Genomic DNA, 20,994 nt, shown 5'->3' with positions numbered 1-20,994 from the left:
TCAGGGCGAGTGGCGACCAGCTGCTCTCTCAGCCGCCCCTTTATTCCGACTCCATCCGCGGCAGCGCGGCCTACGCTCTCTGCCAATCCCCGGCCTCGCGTAGCGGCGGCGTCCGGCTCGGGGGCGGGAACGGGCTAGCGGCGGCCGGAACCGAGGAAGCGACGTGCGCGGCCGGGATAGCGGGGCCGGGGCGGAGGAGCGCTGGGAGGGCGGGCGGACGGACCGATGGCCTTGCAGAGACCGGCGGACAGGCGGGCGGCGCGGGGGCCAGGGAGGCGGGGCCGGGGGGAGGAGCGGCAGCCTGGGTGGCGGCGGCAGCGGGAGGAGCGGGCGGCGTGGAGCGAGGCCGCCCCCTGCCGGGGACCCCGCGGCCGGGCCAGGTCGGACAGCCGGGCGCTCCGGGCCGGCTCTCCAGTCGCCCGGCCGGCACGCCTCAGCTGCCCCAGGGAGGGCGCTCTGTTTCCGACCACCCTACTCGGCCTTAAGGGAGGGGGCTCCCAGGACCCGGTCCCCGGTCCGACCCCTGAACCTGAGAGGAGGGGCCTCCTAGACTGAACTTCTGGAACTGACCCGCCTCTGACTGTTCAGCTCGCTCTTAGGGGAGGGGACCTCGGAGCTCGGACTTTGGGCCGGCTTGAGGAAGAGGCCCCGGGACCTCTGACCCCGTCCGGACGGCAAGGGCAAGGGCGAGGGCACTAGACTCCGATAGGTCTAGTGCGCTGACCTCTGACCCAGGGACCATCTCCTGCTGGGAGGTCCCGAGCTGCTGCAGACCGAGCAGCGGACAGAGAGGTCAGGGCTGAGAACGATCTGTTTAATGGGCACACGGAGGATGGCGGTTCCGGGAGGCTCCAGATGGTGGTCAAAGCGCGGCGAGCCAGCAAGCAGCGTGGTCTAGGTGGGTAGCCTCTTTGCTCGAGTCCTGCCGGGCCCCGCCCCCAGACCCCGCCCCCAGGCGGTGCTAATACGGGCCCCGCCCCCGGGAGAGCACTTCCGGCGCAGAGGAATTCCGGGTGTGGTTCGACTGCTGGCGGGCCGGCTGTGCCGTAGCGGAGGGGGTCCCCCATGAGTGCGGCGCCCCTGGTGGGCTACAGCAGCAGCGGCTCCGAGGATGAGGCTGAGGCCGGGGCTCGGGTCCGGCCGGGGACTGGAGGCTGCAGTCGGTGAGGAGCGAGGAAGACTTTCTGGGGAGGGTGCGGGTTGGCACCCGGACCGGACCTGAGCTTTGGGGTGGTTGGGGAGGCTGCCGGGCTGCTCGCGAGGGAAGGAAAAGGGGCACCGGGGGAAAGGAGGATCCGGAGGACAGCCTTGGACAAAGCCCCGGAGTGCCCCCACCGGCTGGGCCAAGGTTAGGAGGCAGGAAACGTGGGTTCGGGTCCAGCTTCTGCCGCTGGCCCACTCGTCTCCCGGCGCGCACCGCTGTACCACCCTAGGTCTGCTTCCTCATTTGGAGAGTGTTTTCCTTTATCCAGTATATATTCATTGAGCACCCTCTCTGCGCCAGGCTCGGGACTGGGGACTCAGCAGTGAGCAGAACCATCCAAGTCTCCTACTTTGTGGAGCTTCAGTTCTTAATTGCCAAGCCTGGTGCATTCTGAGTGCTTTTCAAGCAGTCTCCCGGTTCATCTCACAATAGCCCTATCACGTTGCAGTGCACTGTACAGATGAGGAAACTGAGGCCCACAGAGGGCACATGACTTGCCCAAGTCCACGGAGCTAGGAAGTGTCACTCCAGCTGAGGCCTGTCCAGTTAGGGCATGTGACCTCTGAACCACATATTGCCACTTGCCCCGTTGTTTTCCATGGGGACCACGTTCCCTGCTAAAGTCTGCCTCCGCGAGCCGTTGGGAGACTCCAATGAGACAGTGTTGGGGAAAGAGCTTTGTGGTTATCTAGAAGCTGCTTACAGCACCTGGTGAGAAATAGACACGCAGATTCGCCTGGTACAAGGGGTTACAACTTTCATCGTGTGTACAGAGGTAGAGAATGCTAAGAGGCTAGTGCTTGATTTCTTCTTTTCTCTTGCAGGGGCCAGAGCCCCCTTCCCAGCCAGAAGTTGCCAGTACCCGACAGTGTGCTGGACATGTTCCCAGGCACCGAGGAGAGGCCTGCAGATGATAGCGCAAAACATGGGGGGCGGGTGCGCACCTTTCCCCACGAGAGGGGCAACTGGGCCACCCACGTCTACGTACCATGTGAGTAATGCGTGAGAGGCACGTGGCTGACACTGACAGGTGCCCCTTATGGGAGGAAGCTGGCCCCAACCAGGAGGAAGAAGCCAGAAACCTCTGACACTGGTGGTGGGAAAGAGATTAACTCAACAGAGAGAGAACACGTTTCAAAAACTAGGGAATTTTTCTGTTAACTTGGTTTCAGGTTTTCTGGTCTTTGTTTTTATATTGGGATGTAGTTGATTAACAATGTTGTGATAGTTTCAGGTGTACAGCAAAGTGATTCAGTTATACATATACATGTATCTATTCTTTTTCAAATTCTTTTCCCATTTAGGTTGTTACATAATATTGAGCAGAGTTCCCTGTGCTGTACAGTTCAGTTTTGAATTCATTGCCTGAAATATTTTTTACTAACCCTGTGTATACTGTTTTCCCTGCTCATGAGGATGTGACCAAGGGAGGGTCTGGGGCAGAGTGTCAAGGCCATCCCAGACTGCAGCTGTAGCTGGTACTTTATTTCGAAGAGGGCTGTAGGTGTGCTGACCTCCAGTCCCACCCCACCCTAGCCCTAATGAGTGAGTGGCAGGCAGAAAATTCCCAGGGTTCAGAGTCTGGCCTCACTCCACTACCCACTATTCTGTGTGCCCTTTAGTAAGTTGCTGACTTCTCAGAGCCTCAGTTTCCTCATCTCTAAAATGGGGATAGTAGTAATACCTATCCTCTAGGACTTTTGTGAAGATTAAATCAGATAATCTATGTCAAGTTCTTAGCACGATACACAGAGAATGTGGTGGCTCTTATTACATTGTATTAGATCAGGTAAACTCTTGGAACCTCCATTTCCCCATCCACAGAATGAGAATGATTCTCTATACTGCCTACTCCATGGGGCACTTAGGCAAATCGAGTAACTTATTAGTTGTGAGCAGACTGTTAACCATGCAGCTCTAGTCACATGTTTGGTTAAAAAAATGAATAATCTGTGAAAATACAGTGGTGGTCCTTGTTGCATTCTTTGTCTTTGTGTACAGTCAGATTCTAAATGTCTGATTAAAAAAATGAACTGTTTCTGATTATGGGTTACTGTGGAGCTGTAATTATGAGCTTGATTTATGTAATGAGAAGAAGGCTGTCCAACATGTAGTGTTATATGGAGAAAGTCAATGGAAGAACTGGTATGCCCTCATCTTTTTTAACAAATAAGATATATACATTAGTACATGCGCTGAGAAAAGGCTAGGGAAATAGGCATCGCATTTGACAGCCTTTATCTCTAGGGTAGTATCTTGAAAGTGGGCTGTATGTGCCTGGGGAAGGGATCAAGATGATCCATTAGAGAGAAAAGTATTAAAACCTTTTTATGTATTTCTCTTTATCTCATCTTTTAAAATTTCTGTTGTTCCAAGTGTACATTTTATAACACACATAATTTTGCAGTGTAGCACATGTTTGTAATTTATAAATAAATACACATTTATTGAGGGTATGTGTGCAAGCTTGTTTGACTAATGGCCTGTGCAATCACAGTAGTTTGGAGACCACTGCTGTAGGTGATAGGATATCAGGGGCCCCTACTTTCTCTGTCACATATTTCTTTTCTCACTTGAATTCTTTTCAAAGAGCATGTATGTGTTACTTCTATAGCCATAAATGCATATTAAAGTATTATTCGAAATACATAGACATAGGCTGCTCTCAAAAGCCTTTCTCTGCCTTCTGGGCTTCATCCAGCCATGCCGCCCTGGCTAAGAGAATGGCCCACCCTCTCCACTGCTCCCCTCCAGATGAAGCCAGGGAGGAGTTCCTGGACCTGCTTGACGTGCTGCTGCCCCACGCACAGATATACGTCCCCCGGCTGGTACGGATGGAGGCCTTCCACCTCAGCCTGTCCCAGAGCGTGGTTCTGCGCCATCACTGGATCCTCCCCTTCGTGCAGGCTCTGAAAGACCGCGTGGCCTCCTTCCAGAGGTGAGTGCCCAGTGCTTCCCTCTGCCCCTCATCTCCCTCCCCTTCAAGGCTCCTCTTCCTGTCCTGAGCTCTTGTGGGGATGGACCTGTGGGATGCACTACCCCTTCAAGCAGGCACGCCTAAAGGTTAGCACACCGAACACCTCCCAGAGCCGCCTGCTGTGCGCTTCATCCCATGTGCCCTTGGGCGTGCCACGTAAGCTCTGGAAGCCTCCGAGCCTTACCTATGTGCAGGTCAGGGGAGTGGTGGTGGCTCCCTCAGAGGGGACTTGTGAGAGTGAATGAGATCACGCATACCCTCAACGTGGCACTTGGCGAACGATCAGAGCTCACCCCCACTCTGGTTTTATCTGCCAGCCTAGGCTTTTTTTCCCTTGACTATTTCACACCTCTTCTTTCTACTAGAAATGCCTCTCCTTCGAGACTTGGCCAGATCAAAGCACTGCTCCTTCACTGAGGCTGTCCCAATTGGTATCTCCTCCAGAATTCTTCAATCCCAGGGACCCTGCTGTCCTGTGCTTGTCTACACCCCAGTGCTCGTTCCACTCATCCTCATATCCATATTCAGTCATCCCCATGTCCCGTCTCCCGCTTGGAGCCCAAGTTCCTGCAGGCCAGGAATGCGGCTGCTCTCTGAATTACCCCACAGCTTTTTTCCAGGTGCTTTGCTCACTATAGGCATCAAATGGGTGTTTGTTGAATGACTGAGCAGGAGAGAGAGAGCCCAGAAATCCTCCTCTGGATCCTCTGAATGTTGGTTCTAGTAGGAGCCTAAGAAGCCATCCAGGTGGTGCTTTTGTCCTCCTGGTCTTATCTGCAGAGTCCTTTCTTCTGATGAGGTGTTACACAGATCCCTGATGTGTAGCTGAGTAAGAGAGAGAAAAACAGAAGTCTTTTAGCCAAAGCCCCACCCTCGCAGTTCAGGAGGCCCGAGGCCCAGGAATTCCATAGAACTACTCTGCCCCATCGGAGGACCCTACTCAGGGCCAGAGGAGGAAGGGATTTGCTCCAATTCAGTCAGTTAGCCAGAGACTCGGGACTAAAACTCATCTCTCCACCTCATCCAGCCCCCATCCCTCTTTTTATTGAGTCATGTATGTTAGTCAGGACCCTCTTGATTGCAGGTGCCAGAAATCCAACCAAAAGTGGCTTAAACGGGGAATTTATAGGCTGGTGTAACTAAAATGTTTAGAGGTAGCACTGGCTTCATACATGGGACCGGGAAGACGTCAGATGGCACCAAGTCCTTTCCCCTTCTACGTGAGAATGCTTCAGTTATCCTGCTTCTAGCTGTGTCCCTGGATAAAGGTGGAATGCCAGATGTGTTCTCGGGCCATGTCACTTATGGTAAAAATGACTTTTGAGCACGTCGTGTCTGGGCTGGGAAGACTGTGAGTGAACTAAGCGCCTCCTGGGAAACCATGGCTTGGGCCTCCCTGCATGCGGTGGTTCTCTACCTGGGCAAGTCCCTTGCTGGGACCTCTGGAAACTTTGCACAAGGGCTATTACAAGAGGTATTGCTCCCAGGGTGGCTGGGGTGGGTGGATATAGCTTGTTCTCTTGCTCATTTAGGGAACAGCCCCTGGACCACTGGGTTGGCCCTCCCTGGTGCTGCCCTGCTGGTGCAGTGTTTCCTAGCCTGTGTCCTGAAGGAAGCTGGGCCAGGTGGCCTCTTCAGGTTTGACTGGTTGAGCCTAAGATGACCAAGAGTGGGTAGTGCACCTTTGATTCTATGGCTGTGACGGAGGGAATGCTATGCTCTGATTGTCCAGGCCTGTCAAGTACACACCCCTGGGTGGGGGCAGGTTGACCACTCTACCAGCACAAAATGAGAGAGCAGTCCTCATATATAAGATCACCAGGAGAAAGGGTGTTGGTTGATGTATTAGTCAGGGTTCTCCAGAGAAACAGAATCAATAAGATGTATACAGATATGCATAAGAGGAGATTTGTTATAGGTATTGGCTTATGTGGTTATGGAGGCCAAGAAGTCCACTATCTGCCATCTGCAAGGAGAGAACCAGGAAAGCCGGTGGTGTAATTCAGTTTGATTCCAAAGTCCTAAAAATCGGGGCTGATGGTGTAAGTCCTGGCGTGAGCCTGAAAGCCTGAGTACCAGCAGCGCCAGTGTCGGAGGGCAGGAGAAGATGGACGTCTCAGCTCAAGCAGAGGGGGAGTTTGTCCTTCCTCTGCCTTTTTGTTCTATTCAGGCCCTCAACAGATTGGATGATGCCCACCCACCCACATTGGGGAGGGCCGTTTGCTTTACTCTGTTCACCAATTCAAATGCTAATCTTGCCAGAAACACCCTCACAGACAAACCCAAACATAATGTTTCACCAGCTATCTGGGCATCCCTTAGCCCAGTCAAGCTGACACATAAAATTAACCATCTCAAGTCCACCCCTTATCAACTTGACACTTATATGCATCTTCTTAAACCATACTTAATCTCTAAATTAAGACCACAACAAGGTCATAATTCTGCCTAACATGATACAACATCCAGTGTACATCTGAAAATGCATTAATCCCTTCCCCAGAAGAGGAGGTAGTCTTCTTGAGCGATACTTTTTACTCTTCTAAAAGCCCATAACTTGAATACTATGATGTAAAATTAACAATACTTGAATACTAGTATAAAGTCACTACATGTTATGTTACATGATAAGGGAATAAGAGAAGAAAACAAAGATATTTGCTCAACATAGGTACAGGCAAACCTTGTTTTATCGTGCTTCACATACACTGCATTTTTTACAAACAAGGTTTGTGGCAACTCTGCATTGAGCAAATCTGTCAGTGCCATTTTTCCAACAACAGTTGCTCACTTCGTGTCTGTCACATTTTGGTAATTCTTGCAATATTTCAAGCTTTTTCGTTATTGTTATATTTGTTGTAGTGATCTGTGATCAGTGATCTTTGATGTTACTATTGTAATGGTTTTGGGGCGCCGGGAGCCACGCCCATATACGAGGGCAAACTTAATTGATAAATGTGTGTGTTCTGACTGCTCCACCAACCTCCCATTCCCCCACATCTCTCTCCCTCCCCTTGGGCCTCCCTATTCCCTGAGATACAACAATGTTGAAGTTAATAACCCTACAGCGGCCACTAAGTATTCAGGTGAAAGAAAGAGTCACACATCTCTCACTTGAAATCAAAAGCCAAAAATGATTAAGCCTAGTGAGGAAAGGCATGTCAAAAGCAGAGGTAGGCTGAAAGCTGCTAGGTCTCTTGTCCCAGTTAGCCAGGTTGTGAATGCAAAGGAAAAGTTCTCGAACAAAATCGAAAGTGCTACTCCAGTAAACACAAGAATGATAAGAAAGCGTTTTGCTGGTTTGGGGAAAGTTTTAGTGGTCTGGATAGATGATCAAACCAGCCACAACATTCCCTTAGGGCAAAGCCTAATTCAGAGCAAGGCCCTGACCCTCTTCAATTCTCTGAAGGCTGAGAGAAGTGAGGAAGCTACAGAAGAAAAGTTTGAAGCTAGCAGAGGTTGGTTCATGAGGTACAAGGAAAGAAGCCATTTCTATAACATAAAAGTGTGAGGTGAAGCAGCAAGTGCTGATGTAGATGCTGCAGCAACTTATCCAGAAGATCTAGCTGAGATAATTCATGAAGGTGGCTACACTAAACAATTGATTTTCAATATATGAAACAGCCTTCTATTGGAAGAAGATGCCATCTAGGACTTTCATAGCCAGAGAGGAGTCAGTGTCTGGCTTCACAGCTTCAAAGGACAGGCTGACTCTCTCGTTAGGGGCTAATACAGCTGGTGACTTTAAATTGAAGCCAATGCTCACTAGCTATTTTAAAAATCCTAGGGCCCTTAAGAATTATGTTAGGTCTACTCTGTTTGTGCTCTATAAATGGAACAACAAAGCCTGGATGACAGCACATCTGTTGACAGCATGGTTTACTGACTATTTTAAGCCCACTGTTGAGACCTACTGCTTAGAAAAAAAAAAGATTCTTTTCAAAATATTACTGCTCATTGACAGTGCACCTGGTAACCCAAGAGCTCTGATGGAGATGTACAGTGAGGTCAATGTTGTTTTCATGCTGCTAACACAACATCAGTTCTGCAGCCCATGGATCAAGGAGTGATTTCAACTTTCAAGTCTTCTTATTTATAAGTCTTATTATTTAAGAAATACATTTCATCAGGCTGTAGCTGCCATAGATAGTTATTCCTCTGATGGATCTGGGCAAAGTCATTTGAAAACCTTCTGGAAAGGATTCACCATTCTAGATGCCATTAAGAACATCTGTGATTCATGGGAAGAGGTCAAAATATCAACATACACAGGAGTTTGGAAGAAGTTGATTCCAACCCTCATGGATGACTTTGAAGGGCTCAGGACTTCACTGGAGGAAGTAACTGCAGATGTGATGGAAACAGCAAGAGAGCTAGAATTAGAAGTGAAGACTCAAGATGTGACTGAATTGCTGCCATCTCGTGATAGAACTTTAACAGATGAGGAGTTGCTTCTTATGGATGAGCAAAAGAGTGACTTCTGGAGATGGACTCTACTCCTGGTAAAGATGTTGTGAAGATTGTTGAAATGACAACAAAAGATTTAGAATATTCCATCAACTTAGTTGATAAAGCAGTGGCAGGGTTTGAGAGGATTGACTCCAATTTTGAAAGAAGTTCTGTGGGTAAAATGCTATCAAACAGCATTGCATTGCATGCTACAGAGAAATTATTCATAAAAGGAAGAATTGATGGATGCGGCAAACTTCATCGTTTGCCTTACTGTCGTCTCATTTTAAGAAATTGCCATCACCACCCAGTCTTCAGCAACCACCACCTTGATCAGTCAGCAGCCACCTACATCGAGGCAAGACCCTCCACCGGCAAAGAGATTATGACTCACTGAAGGCTCAAATGATGGTTAGCATTTTTTAGCAATAAAGTATTTTAAAAATAAGGTATGTACATTGTTTCTTTAGACATAATGCCTTTGTTTAATAGACTACAGTGTAGTATAAACGTAACTTTTATATGCACTGGGAAGCCAGAAAATAGTGTGTCTCACTTTATTGTGGGATCCAAATCTGCAATGTCCCTGAGGTGTCCTGTATATATACTCGCAGACGTATTCATAACAAAATAAGGAGGAAATACTCGTTACGATTATAGTCCTCATTTTTGTAACTGGTCACATGGTCGTAGCTGATATTTACAACTACCTTCCACTACCTAGCTCTCTGTTCCCTTTGCCTTCAGCAAGCACCTCAGATGGTTGTGGTTCTTTACCTGGGGTAGTGACCCAAACCTTCATTCCCGAAGGGTCTGGGCCATTACTAATCCTGCCTGGATTAGGTTGTTGTAGTTTTCCATTGGCCTGAAATCAGTAGGCATGGTAATACTAAAAGATGCCCTAACAGATCTCCTGTATTCCAGATATCCTCTTCCATATCTCCATTGTGGAGTAGTAGTCCAGTTTCCCCTCGGTAGTCAGGATCAATGACCCCAGCCGACACTGTAACTCTTTTGTCTGTTGACTCAAAGGTACAGGAGCCCAGAGTGGCAAGGTGGCAAGTCTCAACTTCCAGTTCAGTGGAAGCACTAGGTCTCCTGGTGGAAGCATTCCTCCCTCGGAACTAAGACCTCTGGGCTAGCAGAGCATGAAGTTGTGGGAACCGGAAGCAAACATTTTGCTAATGCATCACTAGGGCAATGGTGAGTGGTACCACTCCCATTTCTACCCCTTGATTCCTGGCCCTGTGAATCCTGGCTACAAGAGAAACAGCACCATATGTGGCTGCTGATTCAGAGCAGATACAGATATTGTGGGTTCTGTTCCAGAATAAAATAGAGTAAATGACATGAAGTTTTTGGTTTCCCAATGCACATAAAAGTTATGTCTATAAAGTGTGCAATAGCATGTTTAAAAAAAAAAGGTACGTACCTTATTTCAAAACTACTTTATCCTTCATCTCAAAGGGGATATCTCGATATGCCCCACACCATTGGACCTCTAGACATTTCACTGAGGTAGAAGGCCCTGAATCTTAGTTGGATTTATTTCCCACCCTCTGACACACAAATGTCTTAGCAATAAGTCTAGAGTAGTTGCCACTTCCTGCTCATTAGGTCCAGGCAACATAATGTCATCCATGTACGGGAGCAGTGTGATATCTAGTGGAAGGGAAAGGTGAGCAAACCCTCTACAGTAAATTAGGACGTGGGGCTGGAGGATGCTGTAGCCCTGAGGTAGGACAGTGAAGGTGCATTGCTGGCCTGAAAGTAAACTGCTTCTGGTCCTTATGGACAGGGATGGAGGGAAATGTATTTGCCAAATCAATAGCTGCAAACCAGGAACCAGGGGATGTGTTAATTTGCTCAAGTAATGAAACCACATCTGGAAGAGCAGCTGCAATTGGAGCCACCACCTCCAGTCATCAGTTTATGATCATTCACTGTCTTCTTCCACGATCCATCTGTCTTCTGCCCAGACAGAGTGGGAGTTGAATGGAGATGTGGGAGTCACCACCCCTGCATCTCTCAAGTCCTTGATGGTGGCACTGATCTCTGCAGTCCCTCCAGGGATGCGGTATTGCTTTTCATTTACCATTTTTCTGGGTAGAGGCAGCCCTAATAGCTTGCACTTGGCCTTTCCCACTGTAATAGCCCTCACTCCACAGGTGAGAGAATCAGTGTGGGGATTCTGCCTGTTGCTGAGTATGTCTATTCCAATTATACATTCTGGAACTGCAGAAATAACCACAGGATGGGTTTGGGGACCCACTGGGCCCACTGTGAGGTGGACCTGAGCTACAACTCCATTGACCACCTGACCTCCATTAACCCCCACTCGGAGTGATGAGCCACAGTGACATCTTGGGTCTCCAGGAATTCGTGTCATTTCAGAGCCAATGTCCAGTAGTTCCCCAAAGGCTCGTCATTTCCTTTTCCGCAGTGCGCAGTTACCCTGGTAAAAAGGCATAGGTCCCTTTGGGGAAGGCTGGGAGAAAGATTAACAGTATAAATTTGTAGTCACGTACCAGGGTCCTTCCTCAAGGGGACCCGACTTCCCCTTCATTCAAGCGGCTCTGGGTCTGTGAACTGGCTCCATTCTGGGAACTGAGGGGCCATGACTCTGCCTTTATGATTCAAGCTAGACTTTGGCTCACCTGGCCTAGAACTTTTCTGCTTATACAGATGAAGGAAGAATTTAGTAGGCTTCCTATCTATGTCACTTCTAGAAACAGCCAACGCCCTATGTCTGCACAAGTCAGACTTCTGATTGCTGCTTCGACTCCGCTGTCCTTTACGGTAACTACGCCCACCTTGCGGGCCAGGTATTTCCAGTTCACTCACTGTGGGCCACCTTTTGGTCCGTGTTTCAGCCATCTAACCAACCAGACCCGTTTCCAACTCCCGGAGCTGCAGCATTACATGCCGAATCTCTGCTCAGCAAGCCCATATCCGTAAATTCAGCCTGATGCCGCTTTTGATCCTTCTGTCATTGCCCCACACCTTTTTTTTTTTTTTTTTTTAACATTCACTTATCTTTATTTTTGGCCATGTCGGGTCTTAGTCGTGGCATGCAGGATCTTTCACTGTGGCGCACAGGCTTCTCTCTAGTTGTGGCGCGTAGGTTCCAGAGCATGTGGGCTCTGTAGTTGTGGCACACAGGCTCTCTAGTTGTGGCGCGCGGGTTCAGTAGCCCTGCGGCATGTGGGATCCTAGTTTCCCGACTAGGGATTGAACCCGCGTCCCCTGCATTGGAAGGTGGATTCTTAACCACTGGACCACCAGGGAAGTCCCACCCCACACCTTTAATATCCATTCCCACACACGTTCCCTGGATTTCTGCTTGTACATAGTAGGAAACTCAAATAGTTCTGGAGTGTAGCACATCTCCTCGTGGGCCACACATGGTACCTCACCTTTAGGGGGTCTGCTGGGACTTGAGTCTAGTTATAGGTCTAGAAGCAAAGAGGGGTGTTGGAGGTGGGTCCTGAGGGGACTCAGCATTTTCTTGGCATCTGCCTCAGGGGAGGCCATTACCATTCCTCAGGCAATGCAGGGTTAACCCCCTCAGATAGAGGTGGGAAGGTCCATAACACTAGGTGGGGGAGGACCCTTCCACTGCGTCCAAGAAGACTCATCAGAATTTAAGGGCTCGGGCTTCCCTGGTGGTGCAGTGGTTAAGAATCCGCCTGCAAGTGCAGGGGACACGGGTTCAAGCCCTGGTCCGGGAAGATCCCACATGCCACGGAGCAACTAAGCCCGTGTGCCACAACTACTGAGCCTGTGCTCTAGAGCCCGCGAGCCACAACTACTGAGCCCACGAGCCACAACTACTGAAGCCTGCGCACCTAGAGACCATGCTCCGCAACAGGAGAGGCCACCGCAATGAGAAGCCCGTGCACCGCAAGGAAGAGTAGCCCCCGCGCGCCGCAACTAGAGAAAGCCTGCGCGCAGCAACAAAGACCCAACGCAGCCAAAAATAAAATAAATTAATTAAAAAAAAAAAAAGAATTTAAGGGCTCAATACGCCCAGCTTCATCAGAGTTTCCCACAAGTTCCCATACTTTCCCAATCAGTGCCCTCACTTTAACTGTAAAATCCTGCTTGTTCGAGGAGTTCAACTTGTGTTATAATTCAGCAAATGGCAGGATAAGTTTCCAGATTTGATTTTCAGCAATTTCAGCCCTGCAGCTACAGGGAATCAAGGTCTCCTTTAGGGCACACTGAGAAGCTCTTAGGTCCTTTATGCTTGAGTTGGGAATTCAATACCCTGAGCTCATCTTTTTATTTCACCACTTTGTCCAGCAACATTAGGAGCAGCCAACCAACATCATTATATTCCTTAGTTTTCCAAAAACGTTGGCAAGTATCATATAGGGTCACTCAGCTTCTTGCTTCTAATAAATGGCTGATGAGGGGTATCAAGGAAGACATTTTCACATCTCTAAACAGTCCGTGCGTGGACGATCAGTGCTCTCTTTACTACTGGAGATAGAGCCATTAGCGTCTTTGAATCTAATCAGATTAGAGAGCCAATTCCAGAAACCCCAGAACCAATTCAGAAAACTCATCCTTAAAATTCTGTTCCTCTAGAACCATTCTCAGTGCCAAAATCTGTATTAGGGTTCCCCAGAAAAACAGAACCAATAGGATAGAGAGAGAAATAGAGATATGAGGAAATGCATTGTAGGAATTGGTTCACGCAGTTATGAAGGTCAGGTCCCAAATCTGCCAACAGCAAGCTGGGGAACCAGGAAGGACAGTTGTGTCATTCAGCATGAGTCCAAAGGCCTGAGCACCAGCGAGGGGTGGGGGGACTGGTGGCGTAATGACTGATATGAGCCTGAAAGCCTAAGAACCAAGGACCCCAACGTCCAAGGGCGAGAAGCTGGACGTCTCAGTTCCAGCAGAGACAGCGTGCATTTGCCCTTCCTCTGCCTTTTTGTTCTACTCTGAAAAGTTGAATGATGCCCACCCACACTGGAGAGGGCAATTTGCTCTACTCAGTTCACCAATTCAAATGCCAATCTTTCTGGAAACACCCTCACAGCCACCCCAGAAATAATGTTTTACCAGCTATCTGGGCAACCCTTAGTCCAGTCAAGTCAATGCATAAAATTACCCTTTATAGTTGGGTGCAAACGCCCCATGTCCACTCCAGGACATCTGGCATGTACTCTACACTTAACCGAGCCCCTGCTGGTTCTGTCACCCCTTACATTTTCCCCAGAAGGGATGTACTAGGAGGCTGAAGGCTGACAGGGAAGCCAAAAGTTAACTGACTTTGTGCCCTTGGACAAGTGAGATTCTAACCGGCAAGCTGAGTTGTTGTGTTCCCTCAGACGAGGGTGAGAACTTGGCCTGGAGCCTGTAAAATGAGTGTTTCCTGTAATGGGATTTGCCAAGTTGGTCCAGGAAGGGCAGGAAGCCAGTTTGTCCCTCTAAGATCACCTAGTGTCCCAGAGAACACAGGCGGAACCAGCAAGAGTCAGAGCACTTACCTGGAAGAATTTGATGGTCCCCGTGTAACTGATCTGAGAGGTGGGTGATGGTATTTCTGCCGCGATCTCACACCAACAGAGACCCCTCCCTAAAGCATCAGGTGAGAGCAAGGGCTCTGGAATCAGGCAGATTGAAGTTCAAATTGTGACTCACCAAATTCAGCCTCACCAAGCTTCAGTTTCTGTGTCTGTAAAATGGGTGTCATTATAGCACCTGCCTCACAGAGTTGTATGAGGATCCCCAAGCTCAGCCCAGGCACATGGAAGTGTTCTTGCTTGGACTGGATCAGAATTGTCTTTTGTTAACCTGCAAAGAAAAAAATTGGCTCTTAAGGGATCTATTATCACCGACCTCTCAGTTCCCATCAGTAAAGCTGGGGTAGTCTCAAATTGCTTATTGGAATCAACTGCTTTTAATAAAGTAAAATTTTTGCTAGCATCTGAGTGAAGCTATGTGTTACCTGGACTGGGTGATTATTTAAGGTCTTGCCCAGCTCTAATATTTTAGGGTTCAGTTTACCACCTGTATAATAGGGTGACAATACTAAATGTGAAATGAGTTAACTGTATTTTCAAAGTGATTTTTTTTTTTTTTTTTTTTTTGCGGTGCACGGGCCTCTCACTGCTGTGGCCTCTCCCGTTGCGGAGCACAGGCTCCAGACACGCAGGCTCAGCGGTCATGGCTCACGGGCCCAGCCACTTCGCGGCATGTGGGATCTTCCCGGACCACGGCACGAACCTGTGTCCCCTGCATCGGCAGGCGGACTCCCAACCACTGCACCACCAGGGAAGCCCCAAAGTGATGTTTTTTAATATACACTATTCTCTCTGATTTTTTTCCTTATTATTCTTCCTGAAATGTGGTCCTTCTAAATTTCAGATTCTGCTTTACTGCCGACCGGGTAAAGATTTACACCAATCAAGAGAAGACCAGGTGGGTCTCCCGACTCTGCCCCCAGTTGTTTCCAGAAGAGGATTCTTTGGAGTAAAGACTTGAGGGGGCCTTGTCTCTCTCAGTTTTTTGTTTGTTTGTGTTTTAACCGGCCCTATGACTACAAGGGCAGCTGTTCCCAAATCTGAACGTTTCATTAAGAAAAATAACTCAGGGAGCATGGGAGGAGGGGGCAGAGGTAGAGAACAACATCTTGGTTTAGTGGGAAAAGCCTGAGACTCAAAGAAAACCTGGGTGCCTGCCCAGCTCTGTCTGCAATTTAACGTTGAGCTCATACCTTCAACCTCTGTGACCTGCCATTTCCAAGCTGTCACATCATCCACATCCTGTCACATTTCGAAGCATCCATCATTGGGCAGTTGTGAAGCTCAGATGAACGAAACAAGTTTTATAAAAGCATTCAAGGATGAGATGAACATAAGAAGAAACTGTTGCTATCAAGGCTTCAAAGCAAGCCTCCCTGTCAGATCCACTCACTGGATCTGAGCTGCCTTCTGCTCTCAGCACCTCTAAGAAGAGTACTCATTCACTCATTCATTCATTCTTTCATTCTATGCTGCACACATTTGTTAAACACCTCCTGGTGCCAGGCACTCGCTGCACACTACAGATCAGCAGTGAAAAGGCCGGCATAGTCCCTGCTCTGTGGGATCTCACATTCTGCAGGGGAGACAGACAATAAACAAGGAAATGAGATCGTTAATAACTATCGTGTGAAATGATAGTCTGGAGCAAGTGGCCAAGGGGGGCGCTAGCAAGGTGGCATTTGCTGGCGACATGAGGACAAGAAGGAATCAGCCTTGGGAAGAGCTGCCCCAGGAGCCTCCAAGCAGAGGACACAGCCAAGGAGGTGACTGAGGAGGAAAGGGCCTGGCATGTTTGAGGAGGCCAGTGAAGCAGAACGTGGGGAGCACGTGGGAGAGTGTGAGGAGATGAGTCAGGCAGGGTTAACTCCTGCAGGGCCTTCAAGGTCAAGGTCAGGAGTTTGGATTTTCAGTGTCACAGAAGCCATTGGAGGGATCTAAGCAGAGACGTGATCCAATTTACGTTTGTAAACGTCAGTCCGGCCCTATGGTGTCTGTGTCTGTGTCTCCTGAGCGGAGAAAAGATCTAAAAGAGCGAGGTTGGATGCAGGGAGAGCAGACGGGACAGGTGAGGCGCCAGTGGTGGCCTGGCTTAGGGCGATGGCAGTGGAAGAGCCAAGAAGCAGACACATTCCCGATATACTGGAGGTAGAATCAACTGGAATTACCAGTGGGTTGGGTCTGTGCACAGTAAGGGGAAGAATCAAAGTAGATTCCTGGCTTTGGGGTTTGAACAGCTAGGTAAATATAGATAAATGGCCACATTGTCCGTGATGGTAAACACCTGTGGGAGGAAGATCAGAAGCTCTGCTTTGTACCTGGTGGATTTTGCCGCCTGTGAGACCCCCAGGTGGAAGAGTCACATACACAATTGGGTATACAGGAGAGGTGCCAGCCGGAGATAGAAATGTAGGAGCCATCGGGCTGTGTGATATTGCAAGCAGGGCTGGGTGAGATCAGCCTGCGGGGGAGGGCAGGCGACGCTGGCTCTGCAGCCCCTGACCATTTAGAGGCCAGAAAGAAGAGAGGGCAGCAGAGGAGACTGAACAGGAGGCCAGAGGTGGGGTCACACCAGGACGGTGTGGTGGGTGGTCTCTTGGAAGCCAAGAGAAAAAAGGGCTTCAGGGAGGAAGGAGTCAGCTGTGTCAGATCCTGCGGAGCGACCAAGGTGAGGACAGAGAAGTATCTGAGTTCAGGAACACAGGTGGTTGGCAGCTTTGACGGGAGTGGTTCCTGGCCCAGTGGACTGAAGATGGGTGGGGAGGCGTGAGACACAGCCGAGGGAGACAAATCATCGGAACGCACGTTTTACCGGGAATGGGATGGGGGCTGGCTGAGGGTGTGGGTTCAAGGGAGGGGTTTTAGAGATGAGAGGGTGCTGACGGGAGGGAGCCGGTGCCAGAGAGGGAAGCCCTGGAGAAAGAGTCCGACATGGGAGCGATGCCGGGGAGCCTGGGCGCCGCAGCCTGGGGGTCCGTAGCCTTGGCAGCAGCGGATGAAGACGGCCCTGCTAGGGTTCTTATACCCCGGGGAAGGAGGGGAGATGTGCGATTAGAGCCGGGGAAGGATGGAGAGCCAGCTCAGAGAGCGGGGAAACGAACTGAACTCACGGCCCAGACCTCCCTCCCGGCTTTCCTCTGTCGCATCCTCTGCCCCCTTGAGGATGGTTTCTGTTCTCAGGCTGCATCTCATGCCCGTGTGGTCTCCACCTCTGTCTCCCCCCAGGACCTTTGTTGGACTCGAGGTCACCTTGGGACACAGCCAGTTCCTGGACCTGGTTTCAGAGGTGGACAGGGTCCTGGAGGAGTTTGACCTCACCACTTTCTACCAGGTAATCAGCAGCGTCTTTTTCTCTCCACTGACCCATCTCTAATAGGAATAAAATCAGCCTTAAAGAAACCCTTGTTAGAGGCAAACCGAAGAGCCCTCCAGAACTTGCCCGTGGGAAGTGTCCATTCGGCCAGCCCTCAGAGGACACACAACCCTGGGGAGTTGAGGGTCTGAGGTGTAGTCGGATGCAGCCCAGCGGAGGTCCAACATTTCTTACAAATCTTCTGTTATCTCTTCAATATACATGAGATTTATGTCTTCTACTCTATAATGTATCCATGTTTATTTTTATATTTTTTAGGAAATAGTTTTCCCCAATACTTTTTAGTCACATTGACACTCCAGGTAGAGTTGCAGCTTCGCCTGCCTTCCTGTGCCTTGCCCCGTGCCCTCCAGGGGAACTTGAACTCCAAGTCGAATATCAAGGCTTTAAAGGGCCAGTGGTTTTGCTTGATATATTCTTTTAAAATCATGCTGAGAGATATAAGTATGAATTTGAGTGGAGATTTTTTTTTTTTTTTTAGGTATGCGGGCCTCTCACTGTTGTGGCCTCTCCCGTTGCGGAGCACAGGCTCCAGACATGCAGGCTCAGCGGCCATGGCTCACGGGCCCAGCCACTCCACGGCATGTGGGATCTTCCCGGACCGGGACACGAACCCGTGTCCCCTGCATCGGCAGGCAGACTCTCAACCACTGCGCCACCAGGGAAGCCTGAGTGGAGATAATTTATAGTTTTATAATTTTAGACATTTGGGTTTTTGTTCATCTTAAAAAGTCTGTCATCTCTTGAAATGTTTTTGATCAGAAAACATTACTGGGACATGTGTTCTCTTCCACATCCCAGAGGTAATGACTCTCTATGATATGTAAAGGAGAGCCTCTGAGAACAGGACTGTCTTAGCTCAGGCTGCCATAACCAGATACCATAGACTGGATGACTTACACAATAGAAATTTACTTTCTTGGGCTTCCCTGGTGGCGCAGTGGTTAAGAACCCACCTGCCAATGCAGGGGACACGGGTTCAAGCCCTGGTCCGGGAAGATCCCACATGCTGCGGAGCAACAAAGCCCGAGCGCCACAACCATTGAAGCCCCCACGCTTAGAGCCTGTGCTCCGCAACAAGAGAAGCCACCGCGATGAGAAGCCTGCGCACTGCAACGAAGGGTAGCCCCCACTTGCTGCAACTAGAGAAAGCCCACGCAAAGCAACAAAGACCCAATGCAACCAAAACTAACTAACTAAATAAATAATTTAAAAAAAGAAATTTACTTTCTCACAGTTCTGGAGGCTAGACGTCCAAAACCAAGGTGCCATCACAGTCAGTTTCTGTTGAGGCCTCTCTTCCTGGCTTGTAGATGGCCATCTTCTCACTGTGTCCTCACATGATGGAAAGAGAGAGGAAGCAGCTCTCTGCCGTCTCTTATATGGGCACTAATTCCATCATGAGGGCCCCACCTTTAGGACCTCAACTAAACCTAATTACCTCCCAAAGGCCCCTTCTCCAAATACCATCACACTGGGGGTTAAGGCTTCAATATATGAATTTGGGGGACACAATTCAGTCCATAGCAGGGACCAACCCAGGGCTATTTTTTCTGTCTATGGAGGGTGCTTGGGATCAACACTGAGGATCTAGTCTCCCATGAATCAGGTCAGGGATGCAGCAGGGATACCGTGACAACTCTGTCACAGAGCTGCTGTGATGTCTGAGCCTGCCACGACATCCAGGTGACTGCCTGTCTCCCCGCCGTTCCTCTGCAGGACCCCTCATTCCACATCAGTCTGGCCTGGTGCGTGGGTGATGCACATCTCCAGCTGGAAGGGCAGTGCCTGCGGGAACTACAGGTGAATTCCCAGGGCAGGAGCATGGAAAGTGCTGAACTCCAGAAGCTGGGGGGTGGAGGGGAGCTGACAGGCGCTGAGGATTAGGCATGCAAACCTGAATCCTGGCATAGGAAACAACCGGCATAGCCAGAGACCCCAGCACCTTACCCTGCTCCTCACAGTGCAGTCCCAGACCACCTGGGAACTTATTAGCAACACGCACTCTCAAGCCCCAATCCAGATCTAAGAAATCAGAATTTAACAAGATCTCTAGGGATTTGTGTGCACGTTAAAATTTGAGAAGCCCTGCCCTAGAACACTAATCTGAGAGGATGCTGCGGGCCTCCCCTGAAGTCCTAGACCCTCACCCAGAGGTCAAAGGCTCGGGTGCTCCCAGGGGCCTGGCAGGTGCTGGAAATGAGTGAAACGCACCAGGTCTAAAGAACGTCCACCCTCACAGCCTTTCTCGTATTGTGGTAAGTAGGGGATATCTTTCACTTTCCCGTCAGTGCCCTCAGAGGAGCCGGTACTCACCCCTGGTGCAGGCAGTTGCCGTGCAGGAATGTGGACCTCGTGTTGCAAGCACTTCTGTTTTTCAAGAGAAGCCAGAAATCTTAATTTTTGTGGGTAATCCCTCTATTTTCAAATGTTGGCAACCAATACGTATTTTTTAAGAAAACATTTTGCGAGCCAAACAACACATGTGCAGACGGGACACAGCCCGTGGGCCATCATCAAGTAGCCACATCTGCTCTTGGTCTAATCATTCTGGAGACAGCAAGGAGCTCCGGTCTCAGGCTCCAGTAGACCCAGATCCCAAGCCTGGTTTTATTGGATTCTGTGGTCCAGGGCTCTGAGCATCCATTTCCTTATCTGCAAAGTTGGGATGATACGACTGACCTCACAAGACTGCAGAGCTGATTAGACAAGGTAACCTGGAGAGCCTGGCGCCTGCATGGCCCTCAGCCTCCCCTGAGCAGGCCTAACCTCTAAAGGATTTCAGTAGGCTAGCTTTGTTTGCAGTGCCCTCTGGGCCCCTGATTCCCCTTAATGTGATGGTCTTCTCCTGGTTTAAGGAAATCGTGGGTGAGTTTGAAGACTCCGAGACGTTGCTGCGTGCATACGCCGAGCAGATCCGCTGCAAGTCTGGGAACAAGTTCTTCTCGATGCCTCTGAAGTGAGCACCAGAGGCCCTTGTTGTCCTGGGCCCCTCCCTCTGCAGCCAGGAAGAGATGGAGGAACCCACTCAGACTGATGGGGATGCTGCCAGTCCCACCAATGGGAGGCCTGGCCAAATGTGCAGCCGCTCCTGGTCCTCCCCGGGAGCTGGTTCTCTTTTGGCCCTTTTGGGTTGCAGGTTGAGTGCTGCTGCGTTGCGATCATTCCCAGAAATCACCAGTAGAGGGCAGCCAGGGCTTCCTAGTTCTAGGTCTGTGGTGGTTATGCCAAAAACAAGACACAACAAAAGATGGGGGGTCACCTGGTAAGCCCACCCAGACTCAGCCTGAATCCCCACTGTAGTCCCTCCAACAAATGGCCCCTTCCCCACAGCCCCGTGGGCTGTCTGCATTTTGATGCCATTGGCCCCAGACGAGGAGTTTTGTAAGCCATCATGCCCTGGCTCATCTCTGCTCAAGCCTGACATAGCGTGCTTCCACGGGCCTGTCATCCT

General features: G+C 49.8%; 1 protein-coding gene across 3 annotated transcripts; it reads left to right on the top strand.

Moving 5' to 3' along the window:
• Positions 1 to 1,065: 1,065 nt before the first annotated feature.
• On the top strand, positions 1,066 to 20,503 carry USB1 (U6 snRNA biogenesis phosphodiesterase 1; the record flags this gene model as incomplete). 3 transcript variants are annotated; one of them, XM_079723170.1, is made up of 7 exons in its annotated part: positions 1,066 to 1,163; positions 2,029 to 2,195; positions 3,959 to 4,142; positions 15,012 to 15,065; positions 17,393 to 17,498; positions 19,260 to 19,343; positions 20,399 to 20,503. In XM_079723170.1, 7 exons carry the CDS (start codon positions 1,066 to 1,068, stop codon positions 20,501 to 20,503), a joined length of 798 nt encoding a protein of 265 aa, XP_079579296.1. The 3 variants fall into 3 exon arrangements, with proteins under 3 accessions (XP_079579296.1, XP_079579298.1, XP_079579297.1); XM_079723172.1 differs by lacking the exon at positions 15,012 to 15,065; XM_079723171.1 differs by lacking the exons at positions 17,393 to 17,498; positions 19,260 to 19,343; positions 20,399 to 20,503 and adding an exon at positions 17,544 to 17,762.
• Between the last annotated feature and the right edge of the window lie 491 nt (positions 20,504 to 20,994).

This window comes from Hyperoodon ampullatus, assembly GCF_949752795.1.
Source record: "Hyperoodon ampullatus genome assembly, chromosome: 18".
Lineage (NCBI taxonomy): Eukaryota > Metazoa > Chordata > Mammalia > Artiodactyla > Ziphiidae > Hyperoodon > Hyperoodon ampullatus.
Note: the sequence above shows the minus strand (reverse complement) of the source record. Positions and strands in the feature narration are given on the sequence as shown.